The sequence below is a fragment of the Atractosteus spatula genome, chromosome 3, assembly GCF_055471065.1.
Source record: "Atractosteus spatula isolate fAtrSpa1 chromosome 3, fAtrSpa1.hap1, whole genome shotgun sequence".
Classification (NCBI taxonomy): Eukaryota; Metazoa; Chordata; class Actinopteri; order Semionotiformes; family Lepisosteidae; genus Atractosteus; species Atractosteus spatula.
The window spans coordinates 71488783-71504240 of record NC_142708.1 but is presented as its reverse complement, the minus strand read 5'-3'; the positions used below and the strand labels follow the sequence as shown (position 1 = coordinate 71504240).

The 15458-nt window shown below is 48.0% G+C and overlaps 2 protein-coding genes across 8 annotated transcripts in view; both read right to left on the bottom strand.

Annotated features, from left to right (window-relative positions):
- LOC148838646 (ryanodine receptor 1-like) overlaps positions 1–1107 on the bottom strand; it is a 115215-nt gene extending 114108 nt beyond the window's left edge. For all 7 annotated transcript variants that reach the window (XM_088910483.1, XM_088910487.1, XM_088910486.1 and 4 more), the window contains exon 1: positions 918–1107. In XM_088910483.1, coding sequence (XP_088766609.1) covers positions 918–965 — 48 coding nt within the window. In that variant the 5' untranslated portion in view covers positions 966–1107. The remainder of the gene's footprint in view (positions 1–917) is intronic.
- A 9625-nt stretch (positions 1108–10732) lies between these two features.
- On the bottom strand, positions 10733–14384 carry LOC148838645 (uncharacterized). The gene is made up of 2 exons (XM_088911920.1): positions 14336–14384; positions 10733–11517 (listed from the first exon to the last, which is right to left on the bottom strand). Exons 1-2 carry the CDS (start codon positions 14337–14339, stop codon positions 10733–10735), a joined length of 789 nt encoding a protein of 262 aa, XP_088768046.1. The 5' UTR covers positions 14340–14384.
- Between the last annotated feature and the right edge of the window lie 1074 nt (positions 14385–15458).

The window sequence follows — 15458 nt, the reverse complement described above, 5'->3', positions numbered from 1 at the left end:
ATTACATTCGGGCAAGTTCAATCCAAACACAGATCTGATCAGAAAGGTAGGGAGACAGCCAGGAGCCCAGGCCAGCACAACCTGTTGCCAGCTGTGTCCCAGCAGTGAGTGGTCCTCCCTCACCGCGGTATAAATAGATCAGCAGGCTAACGTGGATGACACATGCATCAGTCCCTGTCTATCTACACACATCCCCCTGGTCATTCAGGAAGGAATTTTCGGGAACACCACCCCCCGCTATACACCACACAAACATGGGGAAGGAGAATGTCAGAAAGTGTTCTAGATATTTACAGAAAACTAAATTAGTTATCAACAAATCAATACTGTTTTTATGTTTTTAACATGATATTTTGTCAAATACAGCACAACTACGTACACATACAGCACATACACTCGCACATACTGGACACAAGTGGACAGACACATGAACGGAAACAAACAGTTTAGGGTGAGTGACTGAAACCTATATACTGTACAGGCAACACAAAAATATATAAATAAAAAATACAAAATAAAGTCAGGTTCAGTGAGAGACAGAAGTTGCTGGAACTACCATGCTTTTAAGATACACAGCAAGAAGAGCCATTTGATATGTAGGACAGTGTAGTCAGGGAATTCAGGGTTTAAAAATACCCAGTGAGCGAGGGTGCCTAGAACACCACAGAACTCACACACTGACACAGGCTGCGTTACAAGGCTGAAAAGCACCACAAAATAACAAACAGCAACTACACCAACTTCACCAGGAACGATGAGAGTGGGTTTACACGTATCATTCATTTTATCCCTCTCCCAGTTTCACTGCCCCCCTATTAATAAAATCTCCTATTAATAAAGAGGCGTACTTCTCACCCTGACTCCGAGCTCTCGCATGGCACGCAGCGGAGCCTCAGGAAAATCAGAGCTGCACTCACCGTCCTCAGGAACTGTATCTCCTCCTCTCCCTCCCCGCCTTCCGCCATCCTTCCTCTTCTCCAAAGGTTATTCTTCTCACCTCGGGAGAAAGCAACGGACCTGCCCTTCTCCCTCTCTCTGTCTCGGCTCCCTCTCCTCTCGGTGCCTGCGTGTGGGTGTGCTGGAGTACAGCACGAGCCCGGTGACTCTCACAGCGTAGTGAGAGAGAGTGACAGGCCGACTCTCACCGCGAAGAGCACACAGGAGGAGGGGCAGCCCCGCCCACCCGCTCATGAACACCCACCCCCTGGAGCACAAGCCCCTCCCCCTCCTGAGCCAGCTATGCTAAAAACTATAAAAAGAAAGCAGCTGAGGTATTTTTGACAGACTCCTCTTCCTCTGCTACTTTCACCAGCCAAAACATTCCCAGAGCCGTAGTAAAAAATTAGTGAAAGCTTACAGGAATTGAGACCAGATTACAGAGTGAAACTCAAGCCACTAGTAAGATCCTGAGCCCCCGTGGAAGAATGAGCTGTAGAGCTCTGCTGTTGCTGGATCCATGCATTTCTCCTAAAGAACAAATCTTCTTCCGACTTCAACAAAGTCTCGACAATTCAAGCTCAGTAACAGCCTCATCATAGCAGGGTTCTATGGATAGAAAACCATAGAATAGACCTGTTACAATACTGGCTACAGTTCCAGTACAGTAGAACACTCCTGTTACAGTACTGGCTACAGTTCCAATATAGTAGAACAGTCCTGTTACAGTAGGAGCTACAGTCCCAGTACAGTAGAACAGTCCTGTTACAATAGGAGCTACAGTCCCAGTGCAGTAGAACAGTCCTATTACAATAGGAGCTACAGTCCCAGTGCAGTAGAACAGTCCTGTTACAATAGGAGCTACAGTCCCAGTGCAGTAGAACAGTCCTGTTACAATAGGAGTTACAGTCCCAGTACAGTAGAACAGTCCTGTTACAATAGGAGCTACAGTCCCAGTGCAGTGGAACAGTCCTGTTACAATAGGAGCTACAGTCCCAGTGGAGTAGAACAGTCCTGTTACAATAGGAGCTACAGTCCCAGTACAGTAGAACAGTCCTGTTACAATAGGAACTACAGCCCCAGTGCAGTAGAACAGCTACAACAGGAGGTTGCCCTAACAGTATCTTTAGTGAAGTGTGGAGAGTAGAACAGCCCAATTACAAAAAGGGACTGCAGTAACAGTACAGTAATCCTTTAACTTTAGGGGACTATAGCAAATAGTAAGTATAACATTCCAATCAAGCATGACTGGTCAAATGGCCTGTTTTCATTAGTACCTTTCTTGTGTCCTGCTTCAAAGACAGTTGCCAACCATCTCAGTCTATCACAGAGCAACTATCATAGCTGTGATATATGACTGCAATGTATATATGTCATAGGCAGGGGACTGTGGTCATTTCTAGTCATTCACTAGTCATTTTCAAGTCCTCTACAATTAGTAAGCAAATACTATATATGAAACAGATCTAGGAACTAGGACTTAATTCAAAACAAAAATAATTATCAATACAAAACCTGCAAACCTGCATATAAGATCTTAAATTTAAAAAACTAACAGAAACATGGTTTAAGTACATTTCATACAGTCTTCAGTATTTGAGCTATGAGCTACACCATTCCTGTAGAAAACACACACAAACAAAGCATGCCTATTTAAATGCATACCCCTAAAACCTGTGAACAAAATAAAACTGTCCCACAGCAACATACAGTAGTTTGTGGTTCAGTACTATAGGAATATGTGGGGTTTACAGTGTAGTACTGGTCTTCCAAACAAGAAGAATCTATTGACCTTCCCAAGATGGCCGACACACAGACCCAATCTACCGTCAGCATGTATCACCTTAGAGATGCCACCTACAAACATTTCTCCACAAACCAAGATTCCAATACTTCTTCTTCCACACAGCCAGAAACATACTAGAAGAGACCAGATTTCAGGGTTTTTTTTTCAAAACATCCAAAATCATTTTGCGAATCACTGTATTACGACAGTAAACATGAGGTATAAAAATGAATAATGTCAACAGGCACCTACAATAGAGCTGCTGCAATTTAAATCAATGAGTTAAGTTTTAAAATAAGCTCGCAGGGGAGACTAGGATCTCTAGCCTGCTGGGCTGCACCCGAGAAGCACTACAGTGGTGGAGTTCAAGAGTCCTGCAGGGTCCCAAGTCCTCTTCTACTATGCAGGTTGTTAAATCCGTGAGAAAAACACGAACAATGTGATCAAGTGATCACTGAGAGCAACGGAAGATAGGAATGTCTCCCGTCTCCCTTCAGCGAGGCTGGACTCCCCAGCTCAGGGGTTAAGAGGACCGAACCCGTGTCTTCAAGAACGGCCTGACTGTAACCTGCTGGACACCAGCGCCTCCAGGAGCCCTCGCCTCCCTTGAGCTCTCTTTGGCAGTGTGTTTCTCCGAATCTTTCTTCCTGTCTTCCCAGGGGGAGGAGGTCGCTTTGCTAAGGTTTCACTGTTCCTGTCAAGTTTGATTTTAAATTGATCACAAGATGGAGATACGCCTGCTGCACACCTGCTCGGTGTCCTGTCTCACTCTCTCACTCTCTCTGCTCCTCGCTCCCCTCCATGTTAAACTGGAGATTCCACCCAGCCATTCCTCAGATATCCAGACCTGGGCCTCCAGGGCTTTTTTCCTGATTTGTCTGTCACAAGCATATAGCTTCCATCCAGTGGAAACCCTCCATCATACACAGGGTTTACAGTCTGTGACGGGGTTAAAGTTAAGGAGAGTTAAAGTTTTTATTTAAATCCGGTCTCTCCTCTTCTAATTTGTCCTTCTCTTTCTGTGCCCTCTTTTCTTCCTCTCTGTCTCTCGCTGCTCTCTTGCATTTCAGTAAAACCAGTAAAACATCGTCCGTCCTTCCCCCCCTCCCACCTGGCTTCCGCCAGGTTCTCCTCGCTCACCTTCCCTTAAAGAATGGAAGGAATTTGAGACTTAGGATGCAGCAACTGTGCCAGCTATAAATCTGCATTAATGACACCTTACTCTTCCGCGCGCTCTCTGACTCACATGCAGCGCAGACACACGCAGTGGGGACAGACAACACATACACAGACACAGTGACATAATTAAAGCATCTCTCTCCCTCACCTCCACAATCTCCATCTAACTGTCATCTCTTGCCACTCTCCCTCTCTCTCCGGTCTCCCATAGCAACCGTATCCGGCAGCACAGCAGAGGTACCAGTAGGGCTTTCTTTTTTTGGGGAAGGCAGGGGGTGAAACCAGATGGACTGTCAACTCCACCGAGCATGCTCACAGACTAAAAGGAAAGTAAAAAACAAGGTGAGCATGCACCACAAGGCATCCTGGGGATTGTAGTTTTTGTGCCCATCTCTCTCGTTCCCTCTGGCTCTCTCACCACCTCTTCATTTCCTCTATGCCCTAGTTCGCCCACTAGATGTCAGTGTGTCCCAGCCGTGCAGAGTGAAGCCCGTCCTCTCTGTGACCACTGAGCTGCACTTCCATTACTTCATGTCTAAGGCCAGTGCCTCTCGGCTCCAGCCAAGCGTGTTTACAGGTCTCTTCAGACCAGTAATGGCTCAAGGTTGGGACAGGGCTACAATTAGTTCAATTAAACAAGAAACTCAATTATGTAATTCAGGGCTGGAAACTGTATCGTGTTACAACTGGAGAAAGAACATTACATACTTTAACTGCAAACATAAGTGTGGCTCGGAAGTTTTTAGCAATACAATTGCTTCATTTTTTCTGCTCCAAAAGGCCTATAATTTGAAGCACCGTGCAGGCAAAGCACCCCTTCTCACAGAAAGAGTCAACTGAAACTCAGAGCCTCAGATATTCACTTAGGCAAACAACAGCTGCTAGCTGGCCCCGGATGAGTGGTCAATAAACACAGAAAAGGCCACACTGGCAAACACATGTAAGTGGAGCCAAAAGAAATAGGTCAAGAGCCTATTTATGGAGTAGCAGAACTAGTGGCTTGCCCATGTCTGTGTCTACCACTTCTGCAACAGAGGGAGAGTGGAGAAAATGCTGACCGGCCCGGGCTGGGCCAGCGCCGCTGTTTGTGCTTCCTGCTAGCAGTCCCGGACTGACGTAATAATAATTACAGCCTGCCGCGCTCTTCCGTGGCGTTCCGGCCGGACGAGTGGCCGCCAGGAGGGAGCAGACGGGACGGATGTGCCGTCCCCAGTTCGCAGAGGGGGGGAGGGGGGGCGGGCACAGGCCACAGGCCGCCCAGCACTGTTATTATTTCTGAGGTTAAAGACAGTTTTTGTTTTCGGGAGTCTGTGTTTATCTTTTATTTTGCTTCTTTGTTTTTTCCCCTTGAGCAGACCTTTTAAGAAAAAAGAGGAACCTGGGAGTCAGGCCTGTCGGTCAGTGAGCGCCCAGAGGAACAGACAGAGGAGGAGGACAGAAACAGGAAGGCGCGCAGCTGTGGGACAGAACAGAAGGAGCAGGGGCAGCAGGAGGGGCAGCTGACAGGGAAGAAGACTGGGAGAGAGAAGCGCTTGAGTTTTACTCATCACTTTATGAAAGAACCCAACACAGGAAAGCACGCCGTGGTGGGAGCTGTGCTACCCGGAGTACACCTCCTCATCCGGGCACGGGCAGGACGCAGGCAGACAGAAGGGGGCGATGGGGAAAGGAGGAGCGAAAGAAGAAAGAATGAAAACAGAGGGGTGGAGAGGAGGAAAGGAGAGAGAGAGAGATGGGGAAAGGAGTGAAGAAAAAGAGGCCAAAAAAAAAGAAGGGTGGAGAGGAGAATAGGGGAGACAGATAGGGAAAGGAGTGAAAAAAGAGATCAAAAAAAGCAAACGCTAGAGGGATGGAGAGACGAAAGGAGAGGGAAACAGAATGGGAAAGGAAGAAGGGAGGAAGCGAGAGGGGAAGTAAAAAGCGTGACAGACAAGGAGGTTAGTGGAGTCAAACTGAGGGCGAGAGAAAAGAAAAACATAAAACGGGGCCTCTGTGTCCAGTGTCCCTGGTTCGCACACACCTCAGCTCCCTCTTACTCAGTCACAGCTTTGATTTAGACGTTTCTGCCATCGTTTCCTGTTGCTCGAAAATCTCAGCATTAATCGATGATGAATTAAATCAAGGCCTCCACTACGAAACAAAGAGATCAGCTGCAAGGAAAACAGGGACACTCTTTTCCTGGATTGGGAAGCCCCTGGAGCCCCAGGATTCACAGGGAGCTTGAAATAGTTCATTTAGCAGAGATCTGGAAAGCAGGTTAACTGCTCCTCATTAAGCAGCTGACCTGATTAAGTCCATCAGAGCTCAGCTGGAAGGAAAACCTGAAGAGAGATGCTGAACAGGAGAGAGCAGCAGAGGCGTGTGTGATTACAGCACCTTGGAGAGATCTGTTCTGAGGCGCGGAGAGATTGCACAGCTCAACTGGCTCACAGCCAGAGGCCGGGCGGCCAACTGACCCCAGACTTACTCCTTCAGACAGGGCAGACCCGTCAACTGATGTCTAAATCACGGCACATCTGAACAGCGCTTGCTGAATCTTCACTAGGCCCGATTCAGAAACTGTTACCCTAAAAATACCTGCATCTTGACTGTTTACCCAAATTGCCCAAATTACCCAAACTGCAAATCTGGCAGTTCTCCTCTGTTAATTCGCACATCATCCCTATTGGCAGGGATTCCACAAGGGGATCAGTGATGAGGATCAGCTGTTCTGACCATCTGATGAGTGGAATCTCTGAGGGACAATAAGAAAATCATAATGTCTAACGGTGTGATTCCTGTATTGCCCCTGCAACAAAACGCTGGCTCTCAGAACTGCCCTCATTCAGGTTTCGCTGCAAGGAACTTCACCCCCTGAACCTCTGGAGAAGGGAGGGGGCTTGTTGTGGAGCGTCTAAAGCCGAGGCTTCACAGCTGAAACGTTGTGTTTTCTCTCTTCTCTTTTCAGCATAGAATAAACCTTTACTTGTTCCTCTATAAATCTATGCTACCTAATCAGAAAATGCTACCTCAAACTGCTTTCTGTTCTCTGCCTTGTAGGCAGCACATTTTGATAACCTAATGCCTCTTATCAGAAAGTCCTATGATTCAAATTTAATTGCTCCTTGCGCAGTTTATATATATATTAAATATATATTTTAAAATATACAATATAACAATATACATATAAAAATATAAAGGTAGCAAATTTCGATAGTGTCACGATACATTATCAGAAGAACCTACCATTAAAACTTAAACGCTGCTTTTGAAAATTCACCCATAAGTCACTCAAAATAATAGGTAGCACAACTTGAAAGCCTTATGATATTTTATCAGAAATCCCTAACATTACAATTTATTTTCTGCTTGACCTAGTTTACCCATAATGCACTCAAAACTGTAAGTAGAAAATTTCGATAGCCTTGATCCCTTACCAAAAATTCCTACCAATACAATGAATTTGCTGCTTGAGCTTACTAATATACACAAAAACTACGTTATCAGAAAATTCTACTACTGATGTTTTAGAGCACATATTGTGACACAGTGCCCCTAGAAACAATAAGCAGAAAATCCTACCATTGGTGTTTTATAGGAAATACCAGTTCAAACAAATAACTTCCATAAAGTACCATTATTATATTACAAAAGATGTGTGTTCATTTTACAAAAGTAGCCTCATTCAAGAACATTGGTGATCGAGTACAGAATAGCAGACCTGCAGCGGAGAGAAGAATGTCACTGTTAATTTACATACTGACAGAACACTATCGCACCAAGGCTTATACGTTCGCCACATATTTTTACAGATTGTAACGCATACGGCCGACAGTGCAGGTTGTGCGAGCCGGCTCACCAGCGCGGTGACGTCACCGCCCTTCCCTGTGAAGAGCAGGGACCTCAGCCGATGATGGGAGACTTCCCTTTAGCTCAGCTGGCTGGGTCCCTGGGTTCGAGTCCCCAGTGGTGGGGGGCCGACCTGAGGCGGCCACGGTGAGGCCGCATACCCACGGGAACTACAATATATAGGTTGACTGATATATGTGATAATGTGAACATTAATAATCAAATATGAATGCGTCAAAATGCCTGCTTGTAGCTACTTTCCTAAGACTACAATGAACGTTTGGCGATTTGGATAACAAAAACAAAGAACTGAACTACAATAAGCTGGTTTCGTACAATACGCTTGAAGAAAAGCTTAATTATTTTCAATTGATCTTAATTAATTTTCAATTGGTAGGATGTTGGAACAGCTGACGACTGTAGATGAGTCAGGGCCGTAACTGTCACTCACCTTCAAATCGGGTGAAGAATCGCGTTTTATCAAAAAGTAAAAGCGGTAGATCCGTCTCCCGTCGACAATATTGACGAAACACTAGGAACAGCAACTTTTAACTCCGTTTCTGTCGCAAAATAAATGAACTTAGACGGAATACACGGAGCGGCGCGCGCGCGCCCCTAACGGCGTAAGTCGGCCGAGAGCGCGCGCTGCGGTCTGCTCGAGCGACGAAGTCGGCACGGGACGCTCCCGCGCGTTTTGCCTCGCTTCCTCTTCCGCAAATAAACTCCCGCCAGTCTCCCGCGACAGTGTTTCGGTGGGAAAAGGAAGGCTTTCTTCCATTCCTACAGTCGCACAGGGTTCCAGACCCGATTCCCACCTCTTACCTTCTGCCGTTTCTCTGGGAAAGAGACTTGGAGCCCAGACAAATAAAGAACAAGCAAAGGTTTATTCCATGCTTTAAAGAGAAGAAAACAAACGCAACAGTTCAGCTGTAGAGCCTTCTTTGGGTGTCAAGAAGGCTCCACAGCCGAAACGTTGTTTCTTCACACCTCTCTCCACTTCACACCACCGGAGTGGCCTCTCTGCCTCCTCCACTCTCCCAGCTTTTGTTCTCCTGTGCTCTTTAATCTTTGCTGTCTGCCCTGTCTTTCTCACACCCGAAGAAGGCTCCACAGCCGAAAAGTTGCGTTTCTTCTCTTTTCAGCATGGAATAAACCTATGGCTTGTTCCTGTGGAATAAACCTTTACTTGTTCCTTTGAGGCCGACGCAGATACCTACTCGAACTAGTCGAGACAAACATACTTGTTCGATTCATGACCCTTGTGTAGCTAATGAACTGTTGATGGGCTTCGGTTTAGGTTTCTTCGGTAGGGTAAAAAAAAAGAAAGAAAAAATACATTCTGTGCCACAGTTCTCTCTGCTGACTAACCATGTGAAACATTGTTAAATGTCCCGTTTGTGAATACATCCGGTACAAGTCCGTCTTGTTTACTGACGGTTCGGCACACTTCCTCTGGCTTCGGATTCTGCTGACATTTCAGAGCTCGCATACACATAAGAAGAAAATTATATCGTCTAACGGTGTGATTCTCGTATTGGCCCTGCACCAAAACACTGGCTCTCAGAACAGCCCTCATTCAGGCGGGCTGCAGGGAACTTCACTCCCCTGGACCTCTGGAGAAGGTGGAGGGCTTGTCGTGGAGCGTCTGACCCAGGGTCGTCTCGCCCGTGTCCGTCCTTCAGACACCCTTTCGGGGACGATCAGTCAGAAATCAGGCAGGCAACTCTTAATAAGCCGTGGAGAGGCGGATTGAAGTCCGCTGTGCTGACTTGGATGGACACAGCTCTGGAACTTCAGAGTATGAAACATTTTTAATCATCACCTCTGTAATTATATCCGGTACAAGTCTGTCTTGATTGTTACAGGTTCGGCGCACTTCCTTATTACTTCGGTACCGCTGACATTTCAGAGCTCACATACTGCGGAACCGCGCTCTCCCGACCCCGAGATCACAACAAACACTACCTACTGTACGTGCACGTGCACCTTGAACAGAAAATAATAATGAAACCTTTTGGCTTCCACTGGGAAATTAAATTCACTTCTAAATGTCACAGTCTGACAGCCTGTGCTGTGTAGCACGTCATGTCCAGATGGGACTTCAAGCAGGTGTCTTCAGCGAGGCGATAAGGGCCATACGAAAACCAGTGTAGGCAAATCACCAAGCTGGAGTGGTTTATTTCATAAGGCACCATCCCGACACACAGAGGCCACAGCACGGTTGGCACAAGAGAAGCACAGAACAGCACACCAAGCACGTTTCTAACACAGGAAGCACATTTAGCAATCTATTTTAATTTTAAGCTTAGTCCACATGCAAAAAAAGTTTTAAACACGTAAAAAGTTCAGAGGTTTATGTAAGTTGACGTATAGGACATCAGCAGTGATTTCTACTCTAGGACATGCGTCCTTGAGGGGACACAGAAAACACGTCTAAGCAGAAGACCTCAAACATGTACCACATGACACACACAATCCCAGAGCGGGCGACTGCGGTCGGCGTCTTTGGTCCACCCCAGGGGAAATGGGGAAGCTGTTTTGGGAGCTGCACAACAGTAACATGTCAGACACAAGCCCGATGGAATCAGTTGCCCCAAGCAGAAGGGACACCTGTTCTCTCTTCTGTTACGGTGCCCAGAGTAACGACAGCATCCAGCTGCACAAGTCCTGTAGGAGAAAAGACCCATCGGGTACAAGGAAAAGAGAGACAAAGTGCAGTGGTGCAGGAGCCAAGTCCAGTTCATCCGTGTTTCCTGCCCAGTGTGTTTCCTGCAAATTGCCACTGGAATGGCTGACCCTGACCCTAACCCATGACTCCAACCCACGAACACACAACTGTCCATGGACAGATGACTGTTATCTTGGACACTCCTGCAGCAGGGGGGACAGGGAGGCCCACTGCCCAGCTCTCTCTCTCTCTCCATCCCTGCTTCCATCTCTTCACCTGGTCTCTCCTTCCCTCCCCCCTCCCTCTCCCTCCTCCTCCGCCCCACCCTGCCCCTCTCAGTCGAGCTCGATGGAGGTGCAGCGGCACTCCCTGACCACCGTGAGGCGCTGCAGCCGGGTCGGGGGACGCAGCGTGGGGCAGGTCAGCGTGACCGCGAGGGTGCCCAGCTGGCGGGGCTGGCAGTACGAACAGGAGCGGAAGGCGCCGCCCCCGTCGCCCCCCACGCCGGGGATGTAGAAGGAGTTGCACTGGCCGTAGCAGAACCGCACGATGACCGCGCGGCTCAGGCAGCCCTGCACGCGCACCGTGTGCACCAGGGGCCGGCTCTCGCACCAGTCCCGGCGCACGAACCGCCGCTCCGTGACGAAGAGAGCGACAACCTTATCTGCGTCCAGAATCTCATCTTTGTCCCGGCCTTCCAGCACGAGCCCAGCAGGTGAGGCTGTCGGAATCTGCTGTTGCATTTTGAGCAATCGCAGTGCCTTTGCATCCAAAAAATCATCTGTGTCTCTGCCTCCTACACTCTGTTCAGCCAATGACGTTCTCCCACGCTGCTGCAGTTGTCTGTTCTGCAATTTAATTGGCTGTGCATCATCTCTGTCCCCCCCTCCCAGACCAAACTCGGCCAATGATGTTGCCACAATCTGCTTCTGCTGCTGCAGTTGGGGGAGCTGCTCCTTGTTCTGCGACCTCATTGGCTGCTGGGTTTTCTTCAGTGATAGGCTGGATCCTCCCCCCGAGACCCTGCCTGGACCAATCATTTCAGTCCTTGCCTCTGACTGGTGGGTGCAAAGGAATATGGTGCTCAGTATCAGCAGCAAAGGAGTCCGGAGAGCCATTCCTAGGGGGAGAGAGAGAGGTTAGATAGTAGACGTTATCTAGCACACACACACAAAGACACACTCAGACACTTAAATTCAACTCTCCTGTCTCCTTAGCTTTCTGTCGCATTTACAAAGGAAAACACTAATCTGATAAGATCTTAAGATGAGATAAGATCACTTTATTGGCCATATACACTTCTTGTATTAGGAAAAGACAGCTATATGTCTTTTTGCATACCCCAGCTTGCTCTCCATGAGACACACGAGAAGCTGGGGGTCAGAGTGCAGGGTCAGCCATTTATACAGCGCCCCTGGCGCAGCTGGGGTTAAGGGCCTTGCTCAGGGGCCCAACGGAGTAGGATTCCTCTGGCAGCCGCAGGGTACGAACCGGCAACCTTCCAGCCACAGACGCAGATCCTGAGCCACAGAGCCACCGCACCGCCCCTAATCATGGGTGTGTGGTTTCCAGGTGGTAATCTAGGAAGCCTAACTGTCCTGCCAACCCCTGGCTGTAAACAGGCCTGAAGTGCAGCACAGTGGAGCACAAAGCATAGCTGTAGCATGCAGTACAGAACACAGCACAGCTGCAGAGTACAGTGTACAGTGTGCAGCTACAGAAGAGAGCACAGCTACAGATGCAGAGCACAGTGTACAGCTGAAGTACATTGCGGCACTAAGCACAGCACATGGCACATATGACATAGCACAGTATAAAGTATAAATCTCAGAGCCCGAAATGCACAGGGCAGAGCATATGACACAAAGAGCAGTTAAGAGCATGACACATAGCACAGCATTAATATATGACATTATAGATTAAAAACAGGAACAGCGCCGCCATCAAGTTTAATTTTCACGGCAGTGTGGAAGCAGATAGACGAACTTCCTCATACAGTGAATTATCAGAATTCAGGATTCCTTAAAGATGCACACCTGCCTGGAAACAACACAGGCATGTAAAGGAGAGATGAACTCGGTCCCTTCTTTCTGCCTCAGCCCAGTGTGGAAATTAATTCAGACACACTGAACCTATTGTGCATTTTCCACTCTCCCTGTTCCTCCTTTCCCTTCTTCTTCAATCCCTATTTCACCTCCATCTCTCACTATTGTTCAACCTTTCTCTCCCTTTTGTCTCCTTGTCCATCCCTCCTTTCTTTCCCACACTCTGTCTCTCTACCCCCCTCTTATTTACTTCCTTCTGGCCGGAAGGTTTTCCAGAGAAAGTGTCTCTCCCTGTCATTAAGGAATGCCACAGCATTCAGCTTGCATTCTGCTTTTCACACCCATTGGAGCACCAAAACAACAGGAGCCAGTGGAAAAAACACCTTCAGTCTTAAACACAGAGCCCTCATCCTTCACTAGGTAACTGACCGCAGTGTTAAACACAGAGCCCTCATCCTTCACTCGGTAACTGACCGCAGTGTTAAACACAGAGCCCTGTCCTTCACTAGGGAACTGAGCACAGTGTTAAACACAGAGCCCTCATCCTTCACTAGGGAACTGAGCACAGTGTTGAACACAGAGCCGTCCTTCACTAGGTAACTGAGCACAGTGTTAAACACAGAGCCCTCATCCTGCACTAGGGAACTGAGCACAGTGTTAAACACAGAGCCCTCATCCTTCACTAGGGAACTGAGCGAAGTGTTAAACACAGAGCCCTGTCCTTCACTAGGGAACTGAGTGCAGTGTTAAACACAGAGCCCTCGTCCTTCACTAGGGAACTGAGCACAGTGTTAAACACAGAGCCCTCATCCTGCACTAGGGAACTGAGCACAGTGTTGAACACAGAGCCGTCCTTCACTAGGTAACTGAGCACAGTGTTAAACACAGAGCCCTCATCCTGCACTAGGGAACTGAGCACAGTGTTAAACACAGAGCCCTCATCCTTCCTTAGGGAACTGAGCACAGTGTTAAAACACTCGTCCTTCACTAGGGAACTGAGCTCAGTGTTGAACACAGAGCCCTCATCCTTCCCTAGGGGAACTGAGCGCAGTGCTAAACACAGAGCCCTCATCCTTCACTAGGGAACTGAGCGCAGTGTTGAACACAGAGCCCTCATCCTTCACTAGGGAACTGAGCCCAGTGTTAAACACAGAGCCCTGTCCTTCACTAGGGAACTGAGTGCAGTGTTAAACACAGAGCCCTCGTCCTTCCCTAGAGAACTGTGCATAGTGTTAAACACAGAGCCCTCGTCCTTCACTAGGGAACTGAGCGCAGTGTTAAACACAGAGCCCTCGTCCTTCCCTAGAGATCTGAGCGCAGTGTTAAACACAGAGCCCTCGTCCTTCACTAGGGAACTGAGCGCAGTGTTAAACACAGAGCCCTCATCCTCCCCTAGGGAACTGAGTGCAAAAGATAGTGTTGAACATAGAGCCCTCCTCCATCTTTGTCCAAATCTGTTCCCAGTTAAAACACAAACTCTGCTGTGGAACAAACAGGCCAGAGCTGCATCTCAGCCACAGGGTCTGTTGTCACATCACTCTCTCAATCACACTTCACAGGTGGAGCTGATCCAGGAGACTGACACCGGTGTGTGTGAATTTTCTCCAGCTATTCAACAAAGACGTATCCACAATATTCTTTTTTAACATGACACGGATGTACAATATCACAGCTACGATATTTAAAACAATTCTAGTTCACAAAGGATTACAAAAACATCTTTAACCCAGAGTAGCAGGATTAGTTTTTCTTAAGTGGATTTAATAATAGCTAGTGCACAATACTATAATATAAATGTCAATATAAATAATTTAAAAAACTGCCATGAAACACACATTGAAAATTCTACATTTTATACACATGCACAACTGTAAGTTTTGCTGATAATCTCACCCATGGTGTGTGCTCTCCAGACAGGCTCTGAACCCCCCCTTCGCTCCAAACTGGGGTCCCCCTCTCTGGACAGCTGGCCCAAATATCCGTCTCTTCCAGAGCAGCCACTCCACCATCCACAGAGACCAAGACAACTCACTCACACTGTCCTTTCCTCCTTCACCCCTTCTCTCTCACGATTCAGCACAGTGACTCCGGCTACAAACAAAGAGCACAGATTAACACTCCCTCCCTCTCTGTCCAGCCCTCTTCCTAGATTCCTCACTCTCCCTCTGTCCAGTCCTCTCTTCCTAAATCCCTCTCTCCCTCTGTGTCCAGCCCTCTTCCTAAATCCCTCTCCCTCTCTGTCCAGCCCTCTTCCTAAATCCCTCTCTCCCTCTCTGTCCAGCCCTCTTCCTAAATCCCCCTCTCCCTCTGTGTCCAGCCCTCTTCCTAAACCCTCACTTCCCCTCTGTCCAGTCCTGTCTTCCTAAATCCCTCACTCCCTCTCCTCTCCAAATCATTCAAGTTGAAACAGATGTAACTCTCTTTCACTCCAGAAGAGGAAGACAAACACTCATTTTAGCCTTGCTATAGTAAAGACTTCTTGGGCCTCAGCGGCAGGTCCTGGACCATTAACAGCATGTGTGTGACACAGGCAGACCATCAGTGCCCAGCCCTCCCCCAAGGTCCCACAAACGCTGCTAGGGTCCAACCTGGCCCACCTTGGAGCCCCTCTGCAGGACCTGACCCAGATCCACAACCACAACCACAACCCCAGACTGCAGATTTCTGCTGACGCAGGGAAAGCTACAGAATCTAAATTCTAGATACCCCAAAGCTGAACAGGTCAGGACCTTCCAAAGCCATATTCACCCCAGACATAAGCCCCGCACTGATCGCAGCTCACAGACCAACGAGACGAGAAAGAAGCAAGAAGGCCTAGCAGGAGCCAGGCGCATAAGAAAGCTGCAACACGCTGCTTCCTTAATCAGCTCTGTTAAGAGGATCACACCCCTGATGCAGCACAGGCGAGGTGGAGACAATGCACACTTACCATTAACTGAAACAGACTGAACTTTAGGTATACAATATGACACAGACTGGACCAGTGATCTCTGGACTGTAGGGTTACAATATGACA